Source organism: Andrographis paniculata, unplaced genomic scaffold, assembly GCF_009805555.1.
Source record: "Andrographis paniculata isolate CXL003 unplaced genomic scaffold, ASM980555v1 Contig18END, whole genome shotgun sequence".
In the NCBI taxonomy this organism is placed as follows: domain Eukaryota; kingdom Viridiplantae; phylum Streptophyta; class Magnoliopsida; order Lamiales; family Acanthaceae; genus Andrographis; species Andrographis paniculata.
In genome coordinates, this window is record NW_026137468.1 from 1,484,623 (window position 1) to 1,495,619 (window position 10,997).

Sequence of the window (10,997 nt, forward strand, 5' to 3'; positions counted from 1 at the left end):
AGAGCATCCATTACTAATAAATTCCTTCTTCGTAAGATTTGATAACTTATTTTTAAATTCTATTATTTTAAATTCCATTATTTATTTTAATCAAACATGAATTTATAAAATTTTAAAATTCAAATCCATAAAATCTTATTAAATCCATAAAACAAAAAGCCCCTGTTTTTTTTGTCCGAAACTTATGTATTAGAAGTTAGAACCAGAATCACCCATTCTTGAAAATTGAATCCATCGGGCGATTACAGAAACGCCGCCGCCGTCTCGCTGCCACTTCTGCCGTCAATTTTCCACCAGCATCTCCTTCGGAGTAGTCTCCAAACAGGTACTTTAACAATTAGGGTTCTTGACACCCTCCCACCTTCAATGGATTTAGGGTTTTGTTTTTTTTTTGTTTTTGATTTTGTTTTTTTTGTTTTTTTTTATATCGAACTCCTCTTGTTTCCCCTATTTATAAGGGGAACTTCTCTTATCACCGATTGATTTTGAGATGGAGCTTTGGGATTCCTTTGTAGGTGTGATGTACGTCGTTTAAAATTTATAAACGGTCAAGTTGCTTGAATCTGTGTAGAAGTTTAACATGTTCAAAGTTCAACTTGCATTTGATTAAATTTTGATATTGACCTGGGCATCTTAGTGCTGCGCCTTTTATGCTAATTCTAATTTTGACAGAATGAAAATTGCTAATCGGCTAACATAAGTGCTGTTGTTTTCTCTTAATGCAGTGAAAAATGGGTGACTTGAAGACATGGGTATCTGATAAATTGATGTCCCTTTTGGGGTATTCACAACCCACTATTGTTCAATTTGTGATAACGCTGTGTAAGTGGAAATTGATTTTCTTTGCCTAATTCTAATATGTGTATTGGCCCTGGACTGATGCTATGCTAAGATTTTTGATCTTATTAATTCAATGGTATTAGTTTTTTTATATGAAAAATTTGGCTACTGTTTGTTGTACTAATGCAGCTAAGAAAGCTTCATCTCCGGCTGAAATTGTAAAGCAACTGCAAGATTTGGATTTTTCAGCATCTAGTGAAACATATGAATTTGCCAAAGAAATTTTTGCTAGAGTGGAGCGGAAGGCGTCGGGACCAAGTGTGAGTTTCTAGACTCAATGTATCAGATAAACTGAAATAGTTTGTTTCCAAACTTTGACTACTTCTAGTTAGCACTGAGTTGACTTATATTTGGTTAGGTATACCAACAACAAGAAAAGGAAGCAGTAATGTTTGCGCGTAAACAAAAAACCTACAAAATTTTGGAGGATGATGATGAGGGCGATGTGGTTCCTGTTGCCCAATTGCCTAAAAAGGAAGAAACTCGAAATAAGAAGTTCAGAAAAAGAAGTCACACAGACGATGGCATTGATGATGAGGTACTCATGCCTAAAATCCTTTTAGATCAGATACTGCATAAGTTGTGGTAGTAAGGTGCTCTGGAATCTGATGGTGTAGGAAGTAAAAATTGGAGGCCAAGAAAGACGAGTAAGAAGTCGGACTACTCATGACGAAGATGATGGTTCTGAGGTACTAAAATATATTTATGAGCTTGTTTGTTGTTTTCGTTTTCAGTAAGTACAGATATTTTATTAGAGAGTGGAAATTTTATCTACATAGGAAAAAACAACGAACTAAAACCCAAAAACTGAATTACTCCGAAATCAAGATGGCCTTATTAGTAATAATAATAATAATATTATTATTATTATTATTATTATTCATGATATCGACTGGTTTAGATACGGACATCAAGGTCCCTTTTCATTGGTGATAGTATCAACTGAAAATTAGACGCATGCAGAAATCTTCGTATATCTTGTTTACAGATTTGTGTTGAACATTCTTCTCTGCAATTGATAATGCAAGTAAAATGATAAGACCTTTGCTATTAAACAAAGCTTTGTATCACCTACTTGCACAGAGTGTGTGAATATCACCTACTTGCACAGAGTTGCCTAAGGAGTTACTCAATGATTCCCCTTCGTTTACATTATTCTCCTGCAACTCACAGTAACATCGTGTCATGGTATTGCATGCAATATAGGCCTTTTTCAATTTTCTTTTTTTTGGGTGATTATGCAATATCATATTTATAGGTCTCAACACTTTTTTTTTAGCCCAAATAACTTGCTTTTTTCCCAATTTTTTCATCTATTTCCTTAAATTTACTTGCATTTATTTTCTAGTGCCATATACATACTCGTTTTTGTTGCAGTCCGAAGAAGAAAGACTGCGTGACCAGAGAGAAAAGGAGGAGTTGGAGCGTCATATTAAAGAACGTGATGTTGCAGGGACCAGAAAGGTTGACTTTTTATCCAATGCCTTGTTTGTTATATGCTCCTTTCCAGGCATCCAATTTATTTCTGTTTTTATGTAGTTATAATCTCATACCAAACAAACGTGATTTAAAAGTATGTTAATACAGATAAACTCAATTACTTGAATGTCTGCCTTAGGTGTAAATATTCCAATATTGGGGATATGTTGTTTCTTTTCATATATCAACCAAAATAGAGTCTCTTTATATTTTAATTGTGTTTCTTTTTTTATTTCCTTGCCCGCACGTAAAAGGTGGATATTTCTCAGCTGCACACTTCGCTTTCTTTTTGTTTTAGATTTGAGGTCCTAGTTTTGAATATCTACATTAAAAAGTGGAAATCTTGGAAATTTGAATTATCTGAAGGCATATATACTTACTTTTGTTCAGTGCCTAGCAGCTTTAGGGATGTGTGGCTAAAGCTTAAATAGTTCGGCACTGCTTGTTTGCTAATGTTGAAAATATTTTCATACATATCTTCATAATTTAATTCCCACAGTTTTCTTTGAAGTATTCTCTAAGGCTCCTCTTAATATATCTGCTAATAATTGTTTGCATCATTTGTCAACTTGGACAAGAGGTATTGCCTAGAATTGTTTTGTACTTTTGTTGTTGTTGTTGTTTTTGTGGGAATGTTATACACATTCTGCTGGTTTTTTTATCTTAATCTGTTCAATTCTTTCTTCATTGATTTTCTTTTGTGCAGATAACGGACCGCCAGTTAACCAAAAGAGAAGAAGGTAAAATATCTAATGCATACGATACATCCCATTCATTTTGTACTGATTAAAACCTTTTCATACATATATATATATATATATATATCTCTTCCATGATTAAGCCAGCAGCATATTATCTAAATTTCTTCATGTGTAAAGGTCTCTGAAATAAAGCATTCATTTTACTTCATTAAAGCAAGCCAAATTTCCTAAATTTGCTTTAAGTTTTAGATTTGTCACCGTCAAAGTTCAGCTGATAAATCTTCTACATTAGTATGACTTTCCTTTGTTTGGTTGAGTGTTGATAATTTCGCAATTTTCATTTTTATTTGTATGGTAGCATTGCCCGTGAAAGCTTGTGTAATTTTATGAAATGACAATTATGTGGAATTGGCTGCTGGTGGTAGTTTTATAACTGATGTATATTATGACTTTTGTGTTTACGTATGTCGGTGATAGTGCTTGAAATGCGGTATGTGGGAAGAAACGTTTTTTACCTTAGTATTTCCCTTTAATTCTTCTTATTATAATATGAATGCTTATTTGAAATTCATAACTATTTATTGAAATGACATATTGCATTAATGTATGGACTATTAACTAAACCTTGGGGGAGCAAAGCAACCTCATTTTTTTATTTCTTATGTTGAAGTTTTGTTAAGTGTTCTATTTACTTCTAATTTCTCATATAGTACAGAGAGTAACTATGCCTATTTCGCTGCATTTTTGCAGAAGAGGCAATTCGAAGATCTAATGCGTTGGAGGAGGATGATGGGATTCGGAATTTAAGGTTTGTCACAATTGTGTTATATCTGTATAAGATCTTGTGCTAGGCTAATAATAATCAATACTTTTGTTTTCTGACCTAATTGAGCTATGAACAGATGCAAAAAAGTTAAACTTGACTATGTGTTGACTTCATAGATGTTCATTTTAACAAGCCAACAATAAATTCTTAGATAGGCTTCTGAGAATATTCAGTGTTGGTGGGATGTGTCTGAAAATCATTATCATACAACTGTTATTTTTCTAGATTGGAATTTGTAACCAGTTTGGGCCTTTGGGGTGGGGTGGGGTGCGTGAACAAGCTTGTAATTTTCCTTTAGTTGCTTAAAGTAATTTGTTCCATCCTACAGCTTCGTTCTCCTTCTAGGTAGTAATCGTGTTACGCTATTATCTGCTTTTATATAACAGAAAAGTGTCAAGGCAAGAGTATTTGAAGAAAAGGGAGCAAAAAAAATTAGATGAGCTCAGGTATGAATCCAAAGCCTTTGTTCAACTAGCATTTGATTTATTATAGTTTTCTTGACTGAATTGTTAAGTATGCCTTACCTTCCTTTTACTGGTAATTCAGAGATGATCTCGAAGATGAGGAATACCTGTTTGGTGATGTCAAATACTCTGAAGTAGAATATCGTGAGCTAAGGTAAAAGTATTTTAAATTGCATAGTTATATTTAAAACTATCGTGATATGTTCCTGTCTACTGTTAATTCTATTCTCATGTAGACATGGATTCTGCATGTTATTGATGCTACAAGCTAGACTACATGTTTTGGCATCTTATGTTTTCGTGATTACTTCCTAATGATCAGTCTTGTCAACAAAAGCAAATAAGGAACATAAAATTCTATTCATTTTCGTGTGATCATTAACATTATCTCCTTTCATCATTATACTAGGGTTGATTCTTATATCTGGACACTAGTATATAATACTGGATTTTATTATATTTGCATATGACTGTTCAACTTATCTAAATTTGGTTTCTTTGCAGATATAAAAAGCAAATTTATGAGCTTGTTAAAAAGAGGAATGAAGAGGCTGATGATGGAAATGAGGTGAGAACGTTTTCATTATAAATTTGTTTCTTGGTCTGGTCTTCTTTTTACCTCTCCGGTCACTGTTTTATATGCGGCATCACCTGCATGTTTTCACTTGATGGAAAGCACTCATTTCCAATTTCCATGCATGTGTGCATATACTTTTTGAGATAGAACGTTTATAGGTATGCATCCATGCTTGCGGGCTCCACAATCCACCCCTTGAATTTATAATTTTATATTTATATTCAGAATGCCAAATTACTTTCCCTTTTGTTTGTCTCTAGTTGAATTGTATTGACTCTGTAAATGTAATCCCTAAAAGTTAGACAAATGGAAATATTAATTGGCTATCTTGAACACCGTCTGATTTTTTTCCCATTGATCCACAGTACAGGATGCCGGATGCATATGATCAGGATGGTGGTGTCAATCAAGAAAAAAGATTTTCTGTGGCATTACAGAGATATAGGTTTGTTTCAGATTAATGAATGTTGAGCTAAAAACTTGTATATGAGATTGATTACACATTTAAATGTGCATTTGTATACCTTTTATGACTTGCTGAATTTCTGTTTTCCTGTTACAGGGATCCTACTGCAGAGGAAAAGATGAACCCATTTGCTGAACAAGAAGCATGGGAAGAACATCAGATCGGTAGTACTCTGTTGGCATTACACTTAAACTTATGTATGGCATCGCTATATCTTGAAGTACTAACCTTATGGTTATTAAATTTCAGGCAAAGCTACTCTTAAGTTTGGATCTAAGAATAAAAAGCAGAACCAAGATGATTATGAGTGAGTTCTAAATCTTTTATATGGGTTCCACCTTTTGTTATCACTTATCACACCATCTCATCCTTCAAAAAATAAAAAATTAAAAAAGAATTATCAGAGCAATTGGAAACTGGCATTTTGCACTTTGTGTATACATTTTATTAAGGTGGTTTCATGTGAGATTAAATGGAACTGATAAGCTTCATTTGACAGTAACAGATTTTATTTATTTGACGTGCAGGTTTGTTTTTGAGGATCAAATAGAGTTCATAAAGGCAACAGTTATGGATGGTGAAAATGTATGTACATTAACTCCGCAATGTACTATGAGATGTCTATAACTAGATGGTCTGAATAATCTGCATTGATAATTCAATTTCTTCACAGGTTGCGCAGGAATCATCTGCTGAATCACCAGAAGCTTCTGCTGCAAAAACGGCATTTGAGAAACTTCAGGTCCAAACTTGCTTCTTTATGAAAACAAGTGTTTAATTCAGATTGCAAGAAAATAAGTGTTCATTGGCAATGTTAACTTCTCAAATTTATCTTCAACCTTGCTAAACAATAATTTGTCAATGATGTTGGCTAACTAGGTTAAAATAGTTTGTTATTTTGATATCAATGAAACATGCCTGTCTGGATATTCATACCTTTCAACATACTCTGTTCTTTAATAGAAAGCTGGTCAACTGAAATTGGGTTCTATTGTGCAATGTGTTGGAGATTGGAATGAAATGATTTGCAAGCGATTTTCTTGTTTGTGTTTTCTTATTCTATCATGCACTAATACAGTATCAGTGTTACGACTTTGTAATTTGTATACATACTAGTCATTTTTTTTGGATGGAAAACTTGAAAATTCAGTCTTATTAATGTAAATCTTTTAGTCAACCAAAATTTCTCAAGGGAATGTCCAAATTGACAACTCTTGCAGAAAAACTGGGGCTAACAGAACTATTAACCTCAATAAGAATTTGGTAGCATCATGGATGAAATCCTATTAAACATGCAGTAGTAGTATCACTTTCTCTTCCTCATGCATTAACTTTTCTCTTGGCTCGTTCATTTTCAGAGTGACAGGAAGACTCTGCCGGTATATCCTTATAGAGATGAGTTGCTACAAGCTGTTGATACGCATCAGGTGTATAAACTGTGTTGTCTCACAAGTTTGCTGTCTGTACACTGCGTCTGTTGATATACTCTTTTTTTTTTTGTATGCTGATGTACTTATTAATTGAATGCTATACTGTTTTGCAGGTTCTTGTCATTGTTGGAGAGACAGGATCTGGAAAAACTACGCAGATACCCCAGTATCTTCATGAGGCAGGGTACACTAAGAGAGGAAAGGTACGTGTGTTTTCCAATCATAGTTTCTTATTGTATGCATTGAGGTTATCTGTCAAGCTTTATACGATAACTGGTACTGCCCAATTTGCTTGAATTAGCTAGCTGGACTATATTCATATGAATTTCATTGTTGTATTGTAAAAATCTTGTGGAACTGCAGATTCTACATTCTTACTTTCCATATCTATCAGATTGAGAAATCTTTTCATATTTAGTAAGATTAGGCAAAATTGCTTATAATATACTACAGTTTGGAAAATTTACACTATTTTATGATTTAGAAATTACACGTGAAAGCATAATTTCTAGGAGATTGAGATTTTGTGCAATATTTTCTAAAACTAGCAATTTTTTTAATTATGAAGGAGTATGGTGCAAAATTTTCAAACTACAAGTGGATTATAAGTAGTTTTTCTGTAAGATTATGGCAGTATCATTATACTAGTTTAATTTTTTTCTATTTCTAATGTTTTTATCGGACTCTAGGAACTGGGGTGCTTCTTATATTAATTGACTTGGGAAACCCCAGCTTTAGTTTTCAACACACTTATAGTAGCAGGTATGAGTTTTACTTGGAATATAAATTTACTAAATGATGACCTTGCTGACAGATTGGGTGTACCCAGCCTCGTCGTGTTGCAGCAATGAGTGTTGCGGCTCGAGTTTCTCAAGAAATGGGTGTAAAACTGGGGCATGAGGTATATTTTCTGCTTTTGTCATGCTAGTGTTTGGCAGCTCATGCTATTTCATTTGGCGTTGGGAAAACGAACATTGTTTTATCTAGAGATGGCCATTAATTGCCATGGTAACATCATTCTGCTAGTGTAATAAGTTACTATTCAAATTTGCATTTTGCGATATACCAAATAATAAATTAGACCTGCCCCATGATAGTTTAAATTTCCTATAGTGTTTCTGTTTCCTGGAAGTCTATACTCACCATTGTAGTTTGTTCTTTTTAGGTTGGTTATTCTATTCGATTTGAAGACTGTACTTCAGAAAAGACAATCTTGAAATATATGACGGATGGAATGTTGCTGCGAGAATTCCTTGGGGAGCCTGACCTTGCAAGTTACAGGTGGATTTCACATTTATAATATCTGTGGTAATAATTTCATGAGCTAGTTGTAATGAGTATCATTGTATTTATTTCAGTGTGGTGATCGTTGATGAGGCCCATGAAAGAACACTGTCAACAGACATTTTATTTGGCTTGGTGAAGGTAAGATCTTGAATCTCTTAGACAACGTCATAATCATATTGGTTAACTTTGAGGTAGAATAATGTGGTAGTAACGGGTGAAAGTCGTCTCAAAGTCATTAGAATCTCTCTTTCTCCATATATCTATATTTGGAAAATATTTTGTGTAACCCGTTTCCTGTTCTACTTTACCCTTTTTGCATGACAGGATATTGCAAGGTTCCGCCCTGACCTCAAATTGCTTATTTCAAGTGCCACCCTCGACGCCGAGAAGTTCAGTGATTATTTTGACTCTGCTCCAATTTTCAAAATACCTGGAAGGAGATATCCTGTTGAAATACATTATACCAAGGCCCCTGAAGCCGATTATTTGGATGCTGCTATTGTTACTGCACTGCAAATCCATGTGACCCAACCCCCTGGAGATGGCGATATTCTGGTTTTCTTAACTGGACAAGAGGAGATAGAAACTGCTGAAGAGATTCTTAAGCATCGAACGCGAGGGTTGGGAACCAAAATAGCAGAACTTATCATATGCCCCATTTATGCAAACTTGCCTACAGAACTTCAAGCAAAAATATTTGAACCCACTCCAGAAGGGGCACGCAAAGTTGTCCTGGCGACGAATATTGCTGAGACTTCTTTGACAATTGATGGGATCAAGTATGTTATCGATCCAGGTTTCTGTAAGATGAAGTCATATAATCCTCGGACTGGAATGGAATCATTACTGATCACTCCAATCTCGAAAGCTTCAGCTAATCAACGAGCAGGCCGATCTGGAAGAACTGGTCCTGGAAAATGTTTTCGATTGTACACTGCCTACAATTATTACAACGAACTGGATGATAATACTATTCCAGAAATACAAAGGACGAACTTGGCCAATGTAGTGCTTGCTCTAAAGAGTCTTGGCATCAATGATCTGCTTAACTTTGATTTTATGGACCCTCCACCGTCCGAAGCTCTTCTGAAGGCATTGGAACTTCTTTATGCTCTGAGTGCGCTTAACAAGCTTGGTGACTTGACCAAAGTTGGAAGAAGGATGGCTGAATTCCCCCTCGATCCCATGCTATCTAAGATGATTGTTGCTTCTGACAAATATGAGTGCTCTGATGAGATCATATCAATAGCCGCAATGCTATCTGTCGGAAATTCAATATTTTATCGTCCCAAGGACAAGCAAGTGCACGCAGACAATGCACGCTTGAATTTTCACATGGGAAATGTTGGGGACCATCTTGCATTGTTGAAGGTATGTGTGTTAGAGTCTTATCCATGAGTTAACTAGTAAGAATTATTGCAAATTTTCATTGGATTCGAAGGCTTTATCTTGTGATGTGTATCTTTTTTAGGTGTATAGTACATGGAAAGAAACCAATTATTCAACTCAGTGGTGCTACGAGAATTATATCCAGGTGAGGAGCATGAAGAGAGCTAGGGATATCAGGGATCAGCTTGAGGGGCTGCTGGAAAGAGTCGAGATTGAGGTGAAATCAAATGCAAATGATTTAGATGCAATTAAGAAAGCAATAACATCGGGATTCTTCCCCCATTCGGCAAGACTACAAAAGAATGGTTCCTATAGAACTGTCAAACACCCCCAGACAGTTCATATTCACCCGAGCTCCGGTCTAGCACAGGTAATTAGGACAACAATCTCTTCTACCAAGATGCATAAAAATCTGTTCCAATGGCTCCTCTCATGTTTTAATAATTTCTACTGTCAGGTTCTTCCAAGATGGGTGGTCTACCATGAATTGGTTCTAACAACCAAGGAGTACATGCGGCAGGTAACAAACCCCTCGATCTTTCGGTTCCTCCTTAATTAATCCCCATTGCAGCGCACATACAGTCCTCATATATCCTTACGAACCTCATCTGGACATATGCTGCAGGTTAGTGAGCTAAAACCCGAATGGTTGGTGGAAATTGCACCGCACTATTACCAGATGAAGGACGTCGAAGATGGTATATTTTCTCTTGCTCTCTCTAACCCCCAACTTCACAGCAGCCCTGTTGTTGTTCCTTATGTTTGACAATATATAATGTTTCTTTGTAGGCGTATCGAAGAAAATGCCTCGCGGCGTAGGGCGGGCAGCAATGCAATGAGTTTGTTGGTTGTGGGTTGGTCATGCTGTACATATTGACTAGGTAAAGACTAGATCAAAATTGAATTGCTTTGCATGCCCACCTCCTCACCTCAATGAAATGATGATTATGTACCCTTTATTTTGTTAGATATATAGTACCAAAAAGTAAAGAAAAAACAAATATCAATTTTGTAGGAGATTTTTTGTGGTATTAATCGTTGCGTCGGCTAAATCATTTTTCTGTTGTGTGTATTACATGTGACATCAATTAATATATTTTTAGACCTTTGAAGGATGCTTTGTATTTCATATTCAAAGTAACATAAAGACTAAATGCCTTACCCTTTGGTTTTGGCTTGACCCTTGTTCTACCTTCTATTAAAAAAAATTACTTCATTTGCAACTCTTAGAATAAAGCCATCAAAATAATCAAGCTTTATAATTCAAAGTTCGATCCATTTGGAGTGTTCTTCGGGGGATTCTTGTTTGCTTTTTTTATTCTCCACAAATCTGTTAGGCACGAGACAATTTAAATATATTCCAAGTACTTTTTGGAGCGTTATAGTGTAACGGGTTGGACGATTTCTCCTCGTACATTTTTCCGTTGATTTAGCAATTTTTCGATACCTCCGAGAACTAGTTAGTACAGCCTCGTTTGCAACTCCAACATATGGTAAAAGTAAGAATACTATAAGATGCACTCGACAAAGTAGAGTAT

The 10,997-nt window shown here is 35.3% G+C and overlaps 1 protein-coding gene across 1 annotated transcript; it reads left to right on the forward strand.

Moving 5' to 3' along the window:
* The first annotated feature begins 167 nt into the window (after positions 1 to 167).
* On the forward strand, positions 168 to 10,644 carry LOC127240134 (pre-mRNA-splicing factor ATP-dependent RNA helicase DEAH1-like). The gene is made up of 26 exons (XM_051258628.1): positions 168 to 325; positions 726 to 822; positions 970 to 1,100; positions 1,199 to 1,378; positions 1,458 to 1,529; positions 2,218 to 2,304; positions 3,026 to 3,059; positions 3,771 to 3,828; positions 4,233 to 4,292; positions 4,393 to 4,464; positions 4,815 to 4,878; positions 5,253 to 5,332; positions 5,450 to 5,517; positions 5,603 to 5,660; positions 5,881 to 5,938; positions 6,027 to 6,095; positions 6,712 to 6,780; positions 6,897 to 6,986; positions 7,598 to 7,684; positions 7,949 to 8,064; positions 8,142 to 8,208; positions 8,395 to 9,441; positions 9,542 to 9,829; positions 9,917 to 9,979; positions 10,085 to 10,157; positions 10,249 to 10,644. The coding sequence occupies exons 2-26, from the start codon at positions 732 to 734 to the stop codon at positions 10,296 to 10,298; spliced, it is 3,132 nt and encodes a 1,043-aa protein (XP_051114585.1). The 5' UTR covers positions 168 to 325; positions 726 to 731; the 3' UTR covers positions 10,299 to 10,644.
* Positions 10,645 to 10,997: the final 353 nt, after the last annotated feature.